This window comes from Callorhinchus milii, unplaced genomic scaffold, assembly GCF_018977255.1.
Source record: "Callorhinchus milii isolate IMCB2004 unplaced genomic scaffold, IMCB_Cmil_1.0 Scaffold18, whole genome shotgun sequence".
In the NCBI taxonomy this organism is placed as follows: Eukaryota; Metazoa; Chordata; class Chondrichthyes; order Chimaeriformes; family Callorhinchidae; genus Callorhinchus; species Callorhinchus milii.
This window is the reverse complement of record NW_024704759.1, coordinates 1,386,274-1,403,717: the sequence shown is the minus strand read 5'-3', so window position 1 is coordinate 1,403,717 and position 17,444 is coordinate 1,386,274. Positions and strand designations below refer to the sequence as shown.

The following is a 17,444-nucleotide window of genomic DNA, read 5'->3' as shown; positions in this document are numbered from 1 at the left end:
CCAGAGCGGCTGAGCGTAGGGAATGGGCGGGTCGGTAGAGGGTTAGGAGGTCGCAGAGGTAGGGTGGGGTGAGGCCATGGAGGGCTTTGTAGGTGAGGACCGGGATCTTGAACTGGATCCTCTGAAGGATAGGGAACCAATGGAGTCGGGCGAGAATGGGGGAGATGGGGTCACGGAGTTTGGTGCGGGAGAGGACACGGCTGCAGAGTTCTGGATTATCTGCAGACTGTGGAGGGAGGAGTTGGGAAGGCCGACAAACAGGGCGTTTGCATAGTCGAGTCTGGAGGTGATGAAGGCATAAACAAGAGTTTCAGCGCCTGAGGGGTGAGGTAGTGGCGGAGTCGGGCAATGTTACGGAGGTGAGGGAAGGCAGAGCGGGTCATGGCTTGGATGTGGGGAAGAAAAGACAGTTGAAGGTCTCAAAGCGTTTCCCAGAATATGCTGTTGTGAATTGACTGTATATTTGTGGGCAAAACACGGCAGCCAATTGCGCACAGCAGCGTCCCACAAACAGTCGTGGATTGAAAATGACCAATTTATTATTGTTTTGTTTTGGAGGGATTATTATCAAGCGTGTGGAGTAAGGAAACTTGCCCAAGGTTTTGCCCTCTGCCTGGAAATGAACCCAACAGGACTCCTGAATAACCAACACTCACACACACACTAACATACACACGTGCACATACATGCACAAACACACATGAACATGCGCATACACACACAAGGAGCACCCACACACATTATTATTATTTTTGAAGGGATTATTACCCCCCGAAAAGCCATCCACTAATCGACTGACAACCGGGCTCCTACTTACTGCTGGGTGAACAGAGTGTGTGGAGTAAGGAAACCTGCCTAAGGCAACCGATTTGCGCACATAATAGTCGTGAACGACCAGTTTTATTGGGGGGATTGTTGGCCAGGACACCAGCAGAGAGAGAGAGAAACTCCCTTCTCTTTCCCAATAGCGTCCCATGATCTTTGACTCCAGCTCAACAGGCGCAGATGTGGGAAACTCGGATTTAATGTCTCAGCTGAAGGACAGTGCATCTGACAATGCTGTGCTCTCTCATATCCCACCTCCCCAGTGTTTCCCCCAGGGTTTGAACCCTGGGGGGTCGTGACAGAAGCTCAGCAGAGCCAGGAATGAACCCACTCACCTGTCACTCCAAGGCAATTCTGATCCCAATCCCATTAAAATCCGCCCGCACTCGCCTGATATACTGCACCTCCGCCCGGCCCCACTCCACACTGTTTCCCTTTCATTCCCAGAAAACTTGGGGCCCAAGAATAATACTGGAAATGTGACTCCGAAGCCAAGCTGAACTTCCTGGATTAGAATATTCCCTGAACATTTCCCCCAGAACACTTGCCCTCACTTTTCTGCAAAACACATCTTCTCCTTACAGTCTTGGATCCGCTAGGCAAAGCCAAGCGGAGAAAACATGTGCCTTTTTGTGATCACAAATAAATAATTTTGGCACAGGGCCTGTCGTTACATCAAAACACATTAAAGAGCTTCATAACGTTTCCTAAATAAAATGTATTTATCGCATTGTTGAGATGCCTCAAAGCGCTTCACAGGATATACTGAAAAGTAGTGTATATTTTGTGGGTGAAATATATGTAGAAGTAAATACAAGTTGTCGCTATTTACGTCATCTTTCACAGCGGGAGGAGGTCCTAAGGCACTGGAGAGTCAGGGATTAGGACCTGAGCTGCGGGTTGGGATCAGGAGGGCTGGAGGGTAGGGGGGAGGACGGTGACACAGGGTTGAGTAACCTGCATCAGGCAGAGGACACAGGGACTGGTGTGTCAGATTAGAGAACCACACACATCCCTGGGATCAGATTTGGACACACAGCAGCCAGAGGACTGGTGGGCTATATATGATCACTGCCCAAGGGCCTTGGGCCTCTATATCCAGGCTTGGTTTTCAATGGTTCCAATGGACACCAGCAGAGAGAGAAATTCTCTTCCCGGCCTCAATGTCTCATCCAAGAGGATGGCACCTTATGACAACGCTCCTCTCTCAAAGACCTGACATGAGATCTGATAAGCACTGTTAGTATTGGAGCAAAAGTGTGTGTGTGTGGGGGGGGGGGGGAGGAGAGCGGCCCCCAGTCTCCTTTTTATGATGAATTCCTGGGAGGGAAGCAGGCAATGATCATCGCCACACACACACTCGCTCTCTCTCCTCCAACTCCCAGCTGTGTTGCACTGAAGTCATTAAATCCAGTAACCTTTGCTCCTTTGTTCTGTTCCTCTGAAACGTGAGTCACACCAAAGGGACCCTTAGCAAGTAAAACAACAGAGAGCAAATGTGTGGACGGAGCCAGGCTTCCATTAAACACGAGGAATCCGCTAACGAGAGGGCGGCTTTAGGTGGGGTGGGGAGGGAAAGAGAAAGGAACTGAAATGGCCGAGTGATAATTCAACTGTGTGAAGGATTAATATTGAGTTGTATTGAACAAGTGAGTTCAAATTTGCCACCTTAATTTATTGTATTGTCTGGTCACCCATTTATCCTGACCATTCACTTCATGGCTGCATGTGGGACATTGCTTCGCTGGTTGCAAATTGGCTGCCTCGTTCACCTACAAAATACAGTCGCTGCACTACACAATGGTTTGTTTGCGTGTCAGCCTGGCTCAGCGGTAGCGCTTTTACCTCGGAGTCAGAAGGATGTTGGAATCACATAGGCTAAGCTGACGCTCTGGGTGTGCGGGGAGCTGTTGCATTGTTGGAGATGCCGTCCTTAGGATGAGACGTTAAACCAAACTCCCGTCTGCCTGTTCAGGAGGACTTTAAAGATCCTGCGGCGCAGTATACAGTGTATCCTGTGAAGCGCTTTGAGACGTCTCAACGACATAAGGCGCTGCATCAAATGCAAGAAATATTATTACTGCCCCGCGCCTCCTCCCCGCCCCTTAAAATAACCCCCCAGTACTGGTCTGATGTAAAGATAATGTTTTATTTATACATAATACATCCAGTAACAGAACAAATTAAAACATATGAATATGTACAGATCTGGAGGGGGGAAAAAATACAGCAAAACAAAACTTTTTTATTCAGATAAAATTAGTCAACTGGAAGACGAGGAACAATTGTATTAGGAGACATTGTACCTTTGGCTGGTTATAACAACAACCCCACTCTCTGCCCCTACCCCCCAATATCAGGGCAGATCATGTGGACAGAGTACCAATGGTTTATATCGTTGGGCCTCACCACCCATCACACACAAAGCCAGGCTCTTCCCACTCCACGTGCCAGGACCACATCCAAGCCTACTCTCACCCCTTCTATTCTCCTATCTCCATCTCCCCCCACCCCTACTCACCCACCACCAGGCTCCCGGGTCCCAAAACGAACAGAGAAGGGAGTGACAGCCCAATCTCTGCTCAAGTTCTTTTTGGTTCAAGATTAAGAACACGGTTCAGTATCACAAATGCTCTAACAAATGCTTACATCACAGGGAGCGAGAGAGAGAGCAACAGAGAGAGCGAGAGAGAGAGAGAGATCACCCCATTGAATATAGGGGACTCACACTTCAATTAGTAGTTGCCAGAGGCTGGGGGTGGGGGGGGCAAGAGAGGGGCGAAGGCAAGAGAGCAGGCAAGTCAACACTGCTCTTTGTACATTATAAAAGCTCTTTCCCCTCACCACCCACCCTCCAGCTTGGAGAATTAATATAAAAATGATGCTGGAGTTTATTATTGTGTGGCAAATCCTCTCCATCAATGCAGCTTAATAATAAAATAACATAACGCACCCAATTCAACATCAACATCTGCTCACTTTAAAATGTGCTTTACAACCCGTACCTCAGAACTATTGTGCAAAAGACAAACAAGATTAAAAAAAGAGTTTAAGCCACAAAGTGGTGGTGAGTTGGGGGGGAAGGTGGAGAAGGGGAAAAGTAAAGAGGTTGGTCTCTTTATCCACTCCACCCCCCCAAAAAAAAATTGGAATGGGATAGTGTGAGGAGGTATTTACTGTGAAGGGGAGAAGACATGAACTTCTATTTCTCTCCCCCCACCTGAAAATAAGACATTTAGCACCAAGTCACACCACACCCATCAAATGCTTCAGAAACCATCGCTGAGAATGTGCTCTCCTCCTGTTTGGTACAAGAAAGTTTGTGAGCAAAACATGGCACACAGCAGTGCCCCACAAGCAGTTGTAGATTGAGTGACCAAATTATCATTATTTTTTTGGAGGGATCATTACCCCCAGAAAATGTGATCCACCAATTGATTAACAATTAGGTTCCTACTTCTTGCTGGTAAACAGAGGTGTGTGGAGTAAGGAAACCTGCCCAACGTTTCAGCCCTGCCCGGGAATCAAACCCAGGTCCTCTGGTTTGCGAGGCGAGTGCTCTAAACACTGAGCGACAGGAGCAATTCTGGGAGCAATTCAGAGCCAACCCAGAGACGTACAAAGCTCCACACTATTTGGTTTCACAAAAAAATGGGAGAGGGTGAGGGAAAGAGAGAAAAAAGTCCACAAGTGAGAAAGAGAGAGAGAGAGAGAGAGTGCACCCGCACAGGAGTTTGCGAAATAAGCGGTGGGTTGTGAAGTAAACCCAGCTGCGGATATGAGGAATCATTTTCCCCCCAATAATGTGATTCTGACAATTTGTGGTTTTCATTAGGAAATCAGCACACAACAGATTTCTACAGGAATTGTGCAAGAATTTCTCCTTTCTGTAGTGTTTCGTTAGCTCATTCTGAGCACATGGCCCTCTACGCTCAAATCATCAGCCCCCCCCCCCCCCCACCCCCAACTTAACAGTACACTCGCTGGTGCGGACACATCCCCAGGATGCAAAAAAATTCCCCAACAAGCAAACCCCAGTGTTTTTCCAGAGGGAGAAAATTATCAGGTTAAAATTAACTAGGAATTCCTTTAACCGCCAGAATAACTGAACTACATTACAGTTTTGCAGAAGAGGTTTCTACAAGAGAGTTGGGGTGAAGCTTTGCTGGAAGTATAGTCACCGAGATTTACAGTTAAAGATAAAGGGCACATTGGAATCCTAGAATTCAACGCGTCCTTACATGGAAATAAACATTGAATCTTTTCATTTTTCAAAATATCACACCTTAAAAATAAAAACAAGGGAAAAAGACAATTAAAATATTCTTGATTAATGAGATAAATTAATATTTTTTTTACAACAACCATTTCTGCAGGAATCTCCCTCCGCATGGGGGGGGGGGGGGTCGCGTGACAAAATATACTACACAGGAAAAGAGGAACGCTCCTAGGTTTGCTCACACACCACGCTGCCCTCCATGCCAATCCCACTGATCCCATTCATACCATTTCCCCCTTCCCCCAAATTGGTACTGCGTTCCCTTCGATATTTTGTTTGAATTGCGACTTTGTTTTGCCTGTCCCACTCTCATCTCCTCCCCCCACTGTCAGATAGTAGACATAGCTAGTGTTTTGAGTGGGGAGGGGGGTTGGTGCGTATACAAGGATTCCTGCAAATATGGCGCTTACACAGAAAAGTGAGAAAGTGTGGTTCCCCCTACAATCTCACGATATCACAACATTTCCGTTAAGACAGCAGGTTAGAAAAAACACAATTATTTCAATCATGTTCGTCTCAAAAGCAACTCACTTGAGACCCATTTAGGGGATGGGGGGGGTGGGGTGGGAGTCGGGGAGAGAATAATTACAGTTCTGTCAATACTACAAATTGTCAGATTTTTGGTCTGGTTTTAAGTTTCTTTTAAAATGTTTAACATTTATTAAAATCTGCTTCAGACGGGAGGAGGTGGGGAGAGGAAACATTCGCATCAGCAGGAGCATTTTTTTTATATATTTATTTTATATATATTTATATAAAAATCCTTTTTCTATATAAAAACAGTGACAAAACGAGAGGGGAAAAAAAAGGTCCTTTGTTAAAAAAGACGCAGAAAGTACAGTAGTGATGGAACTCGCTCTCCAGTCTGTTTCTGTCCATTAAGTCAGAGATGAACAAAGTGAACCTGAACTGTTGAGGAAAGCGGCACCTGAGGGGGTGGGCGGAGGCCGGGGAGGAGGGGGGAGTGTGAAGGTCTATGCGTAGAACTCGTTGGTGGGGGCCTTGGTGTAGATGGGCTTCTTGCTCAGGTCGTAGCTGCCTGCGTCCTTCTTCCTCATGCGATAAACTAGCAGCAAGATCAGCAGCACAGCAAACAGCAGCCCAATGGCTCCACCGGCGATCAGTGCTGCGGACACATAACCAGGTACAGTCAGCACCACCTCACCACACACAGTCAGTCAGCACCACCTCACTACACACACACACACCGTCAGCACCACCTCACTACACACACCGTCAGCACCACCTCACTACACACACACACACACACCGTCAGCACCACCTCACTACACACACACACACACCGTCAGCACCACCTCACTACACACACACAGTCAGCACCACCTCACTACACACACACACCGTCAGCACCACCTCACTACACACACACCGTCAGCACCACCTCACTACACACACACACACCGTCAGCACCACCTCACTACACACACACCGTCAGCACCACCTCACTACACACACACAGTCAGCACCACCTCACTACACACACACACACAGTCAGCACCACCTCACTACACACACACCGTCAGCACCACCTCACTACACACACACACCGTCAGCACCACCTCACTACACACACCGTCAGCACCACCTCACTACACACACACACACAGTCAGCACCACCTCACTACACACACACAGTCAGCACCACCTCACTACACACACCGTCAGCACCACCTCACTACACACACACACACACAGTCAGCACCACCTCACTACACACACACACACACACCGTCAGCACCACCTCACTACACACACACACAGTCAGCACCACCTCACTACACACACACACACAGTCAGCACCACCTCACTACACACACACACACAGTCAGCACCACCTCACTACACACACACACACAGTCAGCACCACCTCACTACACACACACACACACAGTCAGCACCACCTCACTACACCACACCGCATATGCACGCTCACCCCCCACCCCCCCACCATGCATCTACATAGCCCCGTACAGGGAAGGTAGCGTCTCAGAGCGCTTAACCACAGACACACACCACCCTCCCCGCTGTGAGCTGCCCCGTGCGGGTTGCAGAGGGTACGAGAGGCAGTTGCTTACCTGCCACCACTTCGGTGCTGTCCAGCAGGTTGCCGTGGGAGCTGGCCATGGACACACTATTGCTCTGGAGGTTTGGCGATGATTTCTTCAGGATCCCCACCTCATTTCCCAGCTGCACCTCCTCCAGCTCCTTGGACCCCCAGGGGTCAGTCTCGTTAATCATGTTGTCCAAGTCGTCAAGCTGGGAAAGCACACAGAGATTCCCATCACACCCCGAATCTCAGCACTCGCCTCCGCCCCACTCTCTCTCTCTCGCACATACACACACTTACACAACGCACCTCACACAGGGTTCCAGAGCGCTCGACAGTGGTGATACACGAGCCCGAGCCGGTGGGGGGGGGGGGGGGGGGGGGTTGACTGGAGATACGGTAGAAGAGGAGGGTCTTCACATAGACACACAGGGTGAAGGTGACGGACTGACGGGAGAGAATAGTCACTGAGGCAACAGGGAATTTGAACCCCTCGCTGTAGCGGCTTAGTTGACCCTCGGCCATCATGGTGGGGGGGTGGGGGGGGGGTGGGGGGCCTCAGCCTCGCTTGGAGACTGGGTGGGTTTTCTCTTTGTGTCAGGCATCTCAACCGAGTCAAGATAATATAGATTTTTTTTTTAAAAAAAACATGCGACCCGGATAAACCTGGCAAACATCACAAGTTAGAAAGAGGACGAGGCTTACCTCATTGTCAACGGGCTCCAATCCATCCTCATCTGCAGATCACAAGGGAAAGAGACGCTTAGGTAAGTCAATAATAATAATAATCCTTGCATTTGTTATAGAATCTTATGACGTCTTCGAGATATCTCAAAGCGCTTCACAGAATATACTGTAAAGTCGATTGACTGCATTTTGTGAGCAAAACAAAGCAGCCAATTGCACGCAGCAGCGTCCGCACAAACAGCCGTGGATTAAATCACCAAATTATTTTTTATTTATTTTTAAGGGATTATTGTCCCTATTAACAACCAGGTTCCTACTCACTGCTGGTAAACAGAGGCGTGTGTGGAGTAAGGAAACTTGCCTAAGATTTCGCCCCGTTTGGGAATCGAACCCGAGTCGGCTCGCTTGCGAGGTGAGTGCTCTAACCACATCATTAACCTCTCTCCACTCTTCACCCCAAACTACCCACTGCCTCTCCCCTCCGGCCCGGACTTTCCACCTGAGTGCAGACAGAGCGGGGGATTCTTGTAATCAGTGAGTGACTGAAGCGAGAGGCTGAGGGCTCAGACAGACATTACAGTAACACAGGAAGGTGCCGTTTCGGTTCAACAAAGCCACTTCCTCCTAATAAAGGGGTCACCAAAGGAACGGGCTACATATATAGCGAGAACACAAGGAAACCACTCTGTAAATGAGCCAGCCACAGGCAGGGCTCCCGATCAATCAGATCGGAGGACAATCAAATAGCCGATTGATTAATTATAGAGATATACTGAAAATGGATCCCTTAATCTATACGTCCATCACATGAAAAATGCCCCGTACTCGCGCCCCCTCCCTAACCCTCCCCCCAAACAGCCCCTGAGATAAAACATTACCGATAATGATCCCGTCTCCAGAGCTGAAACCAGAGCTGCCATCATCTTCCTCCTCGTCCTCATAGCTCGGGGTGAATCCTGAAGATTCCACGCCGTCCAGATCATTTACAGATGCGACCCGACTGCCCTGCGGGGAAAACGGGAGACATTCTCTCAGGAATCGGGACAAGGGGACGGCATTTGTCAACTGGCTGCTGCGTTTCACCCTCAAATAAACAGTCGCTCCACTTTACAGGATATCCCATGAAGCACTTTGAGACGTCTCAATGACATGATAAGGCGCTGTGTCAAATGCGAGGCTCATTATTCTGACTGGACGTACGTGTGTTATTCAGAGATAACCGCGTGGGCTTCAGCATTGGAGGATTGAACAACAATGAGCATTTTTACAGCATCATTCACGCTGAGCAGCGTCACGGAGGGCTTGACAGTGGTGGAGTCTGACCCCGAGTTGGGGGGATTGGGGGTGACTGTGAGCACCATCAAAAACAAAGGTCTTTAGGTGGAATTTGAAAGTGGGGAGGGAGAGGGCACGTCGGAGGGATTGAGGGAGAGAGTTCCAGAGTTTGAACAGTGACCGCCTGCCAAAGGCAGACAATGTTACAGCCTTCAGGGTGAAACATGGGACCAGAACAAATAGTGACGAGAGAGAGAGAGAGCGTGAGAATGACAGAGTGACCAGGCAAACAACAGAGCGAGCGAGAGCAGGTGCCAGTACAGTTTACTCAGTCTCTACCCAGTATTACACAGTGAACATTGATGACCATTCAGTGAAAACGGTCTGAAATCCGCTTCCCCCGCCCCCCAATTATCAGTTATTTTAAAAAAAATAGATCACTCAAACCGCGACTGTTTGTGGGACGCTGCTGTGCGCAATTGGCTGCCGCGTTTCACCCACAAAAATACAGTCAATTCACTTTACAATAGATCCTGCGAAGCGCTTTGAAAGGTCTCAACGACGTGATGAGGCGCTATATCAAACGCAAGGATTATAATTATTTTCACCATTATTATTAATTACCCACCGACTCCCTGGTACAAGAATTGCTGCCCCTCTCTCTGTGCGTGTACAACAGTGCGCGTCGCAGAGGCTGAGCGGCAAGTACGGAGCAGTTGGAGAGTTAATAATCCTCACGCTTGTTGCATCAAAACACATGTCGCTGCACGTCACAGGGAAACCGCCATCAAGTTTTTTTTCCCCGAACAGCAGTGAGCTATGGCATAGAACGTGGTGTGAGGGAATTAACAGGAGAAAGATCCATCGTCAGAAAGACCCAGGAATGCAGAGCGAGAGATGCCAAGTATGACTGACTGGCTGGTTTACTGGGGGGACTGGGGGTGGGGGGGGGTGGAGGGGGGGAAGAGAGGCGGCGTGGCGGGGGAGGGAGGAGAATCTGGCCAACGTCATCATGTTTGCCCTGAGTCGGCTTCAAACTGGCAGAGAGTAGATCAGGAGTTAATAATCCGTCCATTTGATACAGCGCCTGATCGCAGCTTTGAGACGTCTCAAGACATTACGTCACAGGATATACTGCAAAGTGGAGTGACTGTATTTTGTGAGTGAAACGCGTCGGCCAATTCTGCACAAACGGTCGTGGATTGATTGACCAAATTATGATTTTTTTTTTGGGAGGGGGGGGGGGGGGGGAGGATTATTACCTGCGGAAAGCGATCTGCTAATTGACTAACATCTGGGTTCCTACTTACTGCCGGGCAAACAGAGGCGCGTGGAATCAGGAGACTTGCCTAAGATTTCACCCCGCCCGGGAATCCAACCCAGGTCCTCTCGCTTGCGAGGCGAGTGCTGTAAGCACTGAGCTACAGGACTGCACGTTATTAATGATATCACTCTGCAGCAGAGCAGTCAGGCCGTTAGCTGGAGCTGCTCCACTCGCCTCTGGCACCCTGTCCTTCAGTGAAGGAATGTGCGGGAAACACACCCTGTTCTGAAGCTTCAATTCCTTTCTGGAACAAAACTGCTTTGAAGGGAGGGATAGCAGACGGACGAGAGGTAGTGAGGGTTGGGTGGGGGGTGGGGGCTGGGAAGGAGGGGGATTGAGGCATTAGTCAATGGCACAGCCAGAAATCAATGCCAATAAAAACAGAGCAACACGAGAGAGAAGCTTTTATCTCCAGGTGTCTCCGCCTCCCTCCCCTGAGAGAAAATGTTTCTCCCACAACGACGCACGATTCCTTCGTGGAAATGTCATGGGTTTTGGGGCTTAAAGCCCTTATAAGGCCCAAACTTCTCATCATCCCACCCTGTGAGACCATTCAACCCATGATCTGAACTGTGGAAAGCGCTGGGAACCAGATTCCGAATCCAGGCCATTTTAAATTTTTCCACAATTCTGCAACATCTTTAATAAAACAGTCTTAAAACAGAAATTTGGCGTCAGCTTGGCTCTCCGCCCTACCCCAGGGCCAAGGGATTGCGGGTTCCTGGCCCACTTTGAGGACTTTTGAGTCAAGTCTAGGCTGATTCTTCAACGCAATGCTGGGGGGAGCACAGAGGTGCTGTCCTTTGGGTGAGACATTAACCTGAGCTCCCTGCCTGCCCGCTCAGGTGGACTTTATAAAGATCCCATGTCACGACTTGAAGAGAGGAGGGAGTTGCTCTGTACTGGTCGGAATCCTGGCCAACAGACCCCCGGTCAAACATAATCACTCGCCCACTACATACATTCAATCCACTTTACAGTATATCCTGTGAAGCACTTTGAGATGCTTCAACAACATAAGGCAAATGCAAGGATTATTATTATTATTGCTACTCATCCACTTGAAGGCCCGTTTGTGGGACATTTACTACGTGCAAATCGGCCGCCGTGTTGGCCTGCACTTTGTAAAAACGTCACGGGAAGAGCTTTGAGACGTCCTATAGACATGAAAGACGTTGTATCGAACGTAAGGATTATTGTTGGTTCTTATTAATTTTGTTCCTTGGGGGAAAACTCATGTGATGAACGAGTGACGTGCAGTGCAGTTGGTGGGTGTTGAGAATTGCCCGTCTTACTGAGATTAGACAACACAGCGTCTTGGAGCACTTAACAGTGGCGGAGCCTGACATCGAGCCAGGGGGAGGTGGGTTGGGGGTGGGATAGATAGAGGTGACCATAAGCATGTGTTGACTTTTATAATCTGCTTTGAGATAAATATAAACATTTCTCACAATCCCCATCCGGTGCACGTTTCGGTTGAACAAAAAAAAAGGACGTTTTAAAACCGGCAAAGGCACTTTGTAAAACTGAATTACTGCGAAGCATCGAGACATCCTCCTGGTATAGCGAATGGAAGGATTATTACTAAATTATTAATTTTTAATTACTCTGGACCTGCCTTTGAGTGAGGAGGTAAATAACAGTCTGAGGTTCACATACATGTACACATACAGCACACACGCCTACACCTTCAATAATAGACTCACAGGCACACTCCAATCTCTCAACACTACACATACAACCCTCAGAACAATAATAATAATCCTTGCGTTTGAAGCTCCTTATGTCGTTGAGACGTCTCAAAGTGCTTCACAGGGTTATAGTAAAGTGAACTGACTGTATTTTGTGGGCCAAACGGATAAGGAGACAATTGGTGTAATAAAGCACAGACACCATGTTTTGCGCGTCCTCCACAGCACAAGGCATGATGGGATATCCTGTGGCTTGGAGACCGGATCCCAACCGGGGGGGCCACCAACACTGAGGGCGGCGCGGTCCCTTTAAGAAGAAGATCAGACAACAGCGGAGAAGGAGCAAATGGCCTCCAGGAGAGAGGAGCATCGTCAGAGGAAGGAACCAGAGACCGAGCGGGTTTTATCCAGCAACCAGGCACGACGTGAACGAGACTCCGGGGGCGGGGGGGGGGGAGACGGACTAACAGTTATAGCAGCGAGGCGGGTGGGGTGGGGAGGTCAAATGGGGGGGGGGGGGAAAGAGGGGAAACAGGGACGCCCGGGGGGGGAAATCACCGCCTTCTCCCCACACAAAACAGGGTTGTGACAACACTATACCTCTCGCCCACAATGCTGAGGGATTCCGACACACTGAAGTAAACAGAGAGACACTAATCACCACTGCTCAAGGGGCAGTGACTGGGTGGGTGTGAATGTCACATCACACGGAAAAACACGGGAGGTCATCAACACGCACCGACAACGTGCATTTGTACGGCGCCCGTCACGCGCGGTGACGTCGCTCACACCGTCTCCCCGACCGGGAACATTTACAGCAAAAAGATTCCGGGGGCGGTTTCATGTCACGTAATAGTACGTCACGTACATATGTACGGACAGTGTTCTTTTTAAAACTTTTTGCCCCCCCCCCACCCCACCCCGACCCCCCATCACCTCCCCCCCACTCTCGCCCACCCCCACTCTCGTCCCCCTCTCACCCCACCTCGACCCCCCCATCACCTCCCCCCCACCTCAACCCCCCATCACCTCCTCACAACCCTTTAAGGAGCAGACAATAAAGTGACGATTATTACATTTAACTCTGAAGTTAATCATAATAATAATCCTCGCATTTGATATAGCGTCTTATCGTGTCTTTGAGACGTCTCAAAGCGCTTCACAGCATATACTGTCAAGTGAATTGACTGTATATTTTTCCAGGTAATCCCAATGTCTCACTCACAGTGGTCTCTAAAGTTGGGGTTCCCCCCCCCCATTAATACAATCTACATTAAACCCAACCCTGGAGATCACAGCGTGAGCAAGACATTCAGGAGCGACCATCAGTCAAGCCGCAGTCCTCGGTGGGAATGTGAAAGAGGAACGAGTGTGGAAATATCCCAAACCCTTCCAAAATATTCCCCGCTCCCGAAACCGCTAGCCAGCCAATCGCCAGGCGATATTCCCACTGCAGAGTATCGCACATCCCCAATTGTAAGATCACACAGTTCCCAAATCAACTCAAAATATTTTCGTGTTACGATAAAGTAACAGCTACAACAGCTTACATTTACGTAGCCTCCCCTCACGCCGGGTAATGTCTCAAGAGCGTTCGACAGTGGCAGAGCACGTAACCCCTCAAACGCATAGGCACAATACGCTCTGATCAACACACACTACTTGAGGCCGTCGCTAGTAATAAAAATAACTACTTTAACCTGTGCCCTGGGAAAGTCACTGAGGCTTGCCATTGCTCAGTACATTTCCATAGTGCAATAAAACGCGCATTAACATTCCCCCCAAACCCACACTCCCCACTCAAACTGGGCTGAGAGCTCGGGGAGGGCTGGGCCACAGAGCCAGACGCTGGTATGTAGAGGCTAGCGGGGGCGGGGGGGCGGGGGGGGGGGGATCATGAAACACGGTGATTAACGCCCTGTGTTATTCCAGTCTGCCAGGCAGCACAACTTTCCACAAGAAGCATTGCCAACGAGAAGTTGGTGTAAGGGAATTTGGGGGGGGGGGGGGGGGCACGGAAGAAGCCCGGGGAGTGGGGCGAAAAGGAGAGCTCTCTCAGAGACTACACGTACACAGGCACCAAGGATGGCCTCCTTCCGTCCTGCAAAGACTCCGTGATTGTAAACAAACAGCACAAGTCAGCAAACTCCATGAACTATGAATCACTCGACATATAATAATAAAACGCACACACGTTGGCTGACTAATTGCTTTAATATAACCCTTTCATGTGATATAGCGCCTTATCGCGTCGTCGAGACACCTCAGAGTGCTTCGCAGGAAGATACTGTGCGGTATTTGTTTTCTTTACACACACGTCATAAAGGTTACAGCTCAGAATGGACAGGTGCCCCTATCACATGAATGTTGTTGGAGGAACCCGTCTCTCTCGGGACGGCAGCTCAGGGCAGAAAATCTCCCGTCTCACTTAATAACCGTCAATAGGTTACAGGACTTCAGAGATCAAAGCTCTTCGGCCAACCGCCATTTCCTGGGGTCACGTTTGATATCTCGTTAACCTCTGGCCCCACTTTCCTCTCTCCCCCTCTCCCGCTCCCCCCCCCTTTTTGTTCTTTTAAAACAGCAAATCGTTTGCTTTGATTCCGATGCCAATTGTGTCGCTCTCTTTTTCACCCCAAATCAATCACCAGCAAACAGACCCACCCACGTTTGGGCTCTCTTCTGGGATACAGAGAGCCCCCAGGGGGTCACGGTGGGTGGGGGGGGGTAGAGGGGGGAGGGAGAGGGAAAGGGAAAGGCAGCCAAGGCCAATCCTGTGCACATTTCAGGGCGGGAAAGGAGGGAGTGGGCATTGGGTAGTGATCAGGAAAATCAACTCTGGATAATTAATCTTCCTCCTCCCCCCCCAGAGGCACTGAGGCCATCCCCAAGGCCCCCCCCCCCCAAACATCAGTATCACACCCAGACTCCCACTGACATTCCTATAGGCTCCAACACTACACAGTGCTCTCACCCTCAACACCAACACATCGCCACATTGCAATCCCCCCCCACACACACACTGAGAATCACACACACCTCCACACTCGGGGACACACTGACATTAGGGCATTGGCAGCACTTCTGTCCTGAAATGAAATGTTCTCTTTCTGAATTGGATAACAGACCAGAGGGAGGGGGGGGGGGGGGGCAGGGGGGGGCGGGGGGGCGGGGGGGGGGGGGCAGAGGGGGGGGGGGGCAGGGGGGGGGCAGAGGGGGGGGGGGGCAGAGGGGGGGGGGCAGAGAGGGGGGCAGAGGGGGGGGGGGCAGAGAGGGGGGGGGGGCAGAGAGGGGGGGGCAGAGAGGGGGGGCAGAGAGGGGGGGGGGCAGAGGGGGGGGGGGGCAGAGGGGGGGGGGGCAGAGAGGGGCGGGGCAGAGACAGAGAGACACAGAGACACAGAGAGAGAGAGAGAGACACAGAGAGAGAGAGAGAGAGAGAGGAGACAGAGAGAGAGAGAGAGAGACATAGAGAGAGAGAGACATAGAGAGAGAGAGAGAGACATAGAGAGAGAGAGAGACAGACATAGAGAGAGAGAGAGACATAGAGAGAGAGAGAGAGAGACATAGAGAGAGAGAGAGAGACATAGAGAGAGAGAGACATAGAGAGAGAGAGAGAGACATAGAGAGAGAGAGAGAGAGACATAGAGAGAGAGAGAGAGAGACATAGAGAGAGAGAGAGAGACATAGAGAGAGAGAGAGAGACATAGAGAGAGACAGAGAGAGAGACATAGAGAGAGACAGAGAGACATAGAGAGAGAGAGATAGAGAGAGAGAGAGACATAGAGAGAGAGAGACATAGAGAGAGAGAGAGAGAGACATAGAGAGAGAGAGAGAGAGACATAGAGAGAGACATAGAGACATAGAGAGACATAGAGAGAGAGACATAGAGAGAGAGAGAGAGAGAGAGAGACATAGAGAGAGAGAGAGAGAGACATAGAGAGAGAGAGACATAGAGAGAGAGAGAGAGAGAGACATAGAGAGAGAGAGACATAGAGAGAGAGAGAGAGACATAGAGAGAGAGAGACATAGAGAGAGAGAGAGAGAGAGAGACATAGAGAGAGACAGAGAGAGAGAGAGAGAGACATAGAGAGACATAGAGAGAGAGAGAGACATAGAGAGAGAGAGAGACATAGAGAGAGAGAGAGACATAGAGAGAGAGAGAGACATAGAGAGAGAGAGAGAGAGACATAGAGAGAGAGAGAGAGACAGAGAGAGAGAGAGAGACATAGAGAGAGAGAGAGAGAGAGACACACAGAGAGAGAGAGAGAGAGAGAGAACACAGAGAGAGAGAGAGAGAGAGACACAGAGACAGAGAGAGAGACACACAGAGACAGAGAGAGAGAGACACAGAGACAGAGAGAGAGAGACACACAGAGACAGAGAGAGAGAGACACACAGAGAGAGAGACAGACACAGAGAGAGACAGACACAGAGAGAGACAGACACAGAGAGAGACAGACACAGAGAGAGACAGACACAGAGAGAGAGACACACAGAGAGAGAGAGAGACACAGAGAGAGAGAGAGACACACAGAGAGAGAGAGAGACACACAGAGAGAGAGAGAGACACACAGAGAGAGAGAGAGAGACACAGAGAGACAGAGAGAGACACAGAGAGAGAGACTTTGTTTTCCGTTTACAAACAACACAGAACGAACCCCAAAACCAACCATTCTCCCCCCAAAAAAATATCAATAAACAAACAACGTACCGGTGCGGTCAGTGAGGGGGTGAGGAGGCTCAGGAGGAGGAGGAGGACACAGAGCACAGCGCAGCATTTCTGCATCGTGAGAGACCTTTTAAAAGCGAAATCACTTTTTTTTTCCCCCAAAAAAAAGTTTCAAAAAGTTTTCCTTCTTTTTTTCCCCCAACTCTCTTCTCTCGGTCTCTCTGGATTTTTTTTTCTCTCTCTCTCTCTTTTACTCCCCACTCAACCGATTGATCAATTTATTCCTCTCTCAGAGTCCAGTCGACGCCCCCAAAAAAAAAGTTGTCTGAAAGTTTGGATGAAGAGAGAGAGAGAGAGAGAGAGAGTGTCTCTCACTGGAACGATGTGAGTCACTGAGTGAGTGAGTGAAGTCCACACACAACCGAACAGTCCTTTCCTCACTCTCCTTTCCTATCATTTCCTTTATATACCAACCGCCTCCCACACCCCCCAAACCCAATTCTCCTCCTCTTCCGCAACGTGTGCTCGCTTTCGCAGTCGCTAAATAGCGAAAATGCGCCCTCCCACTTCCAACAGACGTCATGTGGACAAGTTCCAACCACCACCGACTCGTCAAGTTTCAGGGA

At 49.6% G+C, this 17,444-nt stretch overlaps 1 protein-coding gene across 1 annotated transcript; it reads right to left on the bottom strand.

Annotated features, from left to right (window-relative positions):
• Positions 1 to 5,864: 5,864 nt before the first annotated feature.
• sdc4 (syndecan 4) lies at positions 5,865 to 17,010 on the bottom strand. Its single transcript, XM_042341795.1, has 5 exons — positions 16,861 to 17,010; positions 8,738 to 8,864; positions 7,878 to 7,909; positions 7,201 to 7,381; positions 5,865 to 6,230 (listed from the first exon to the last, which is right to left on the bottom strand). The coding sequence occupies exons 1-5, from the start codon at positions 16,933 to 16,935 to the stop codon at positions 6,079 to 6,081; spliced, it is 567 nt and encodes a 188-aa protein (XP_042197729.1). The 5' UTR covers positions 16,936 to 17,010; the 3' UTR covers positions 5,865 to 6,078.
• Between the last annotated feature and the right edge of the window lie 434 nt (positions 17,011 to 17,444).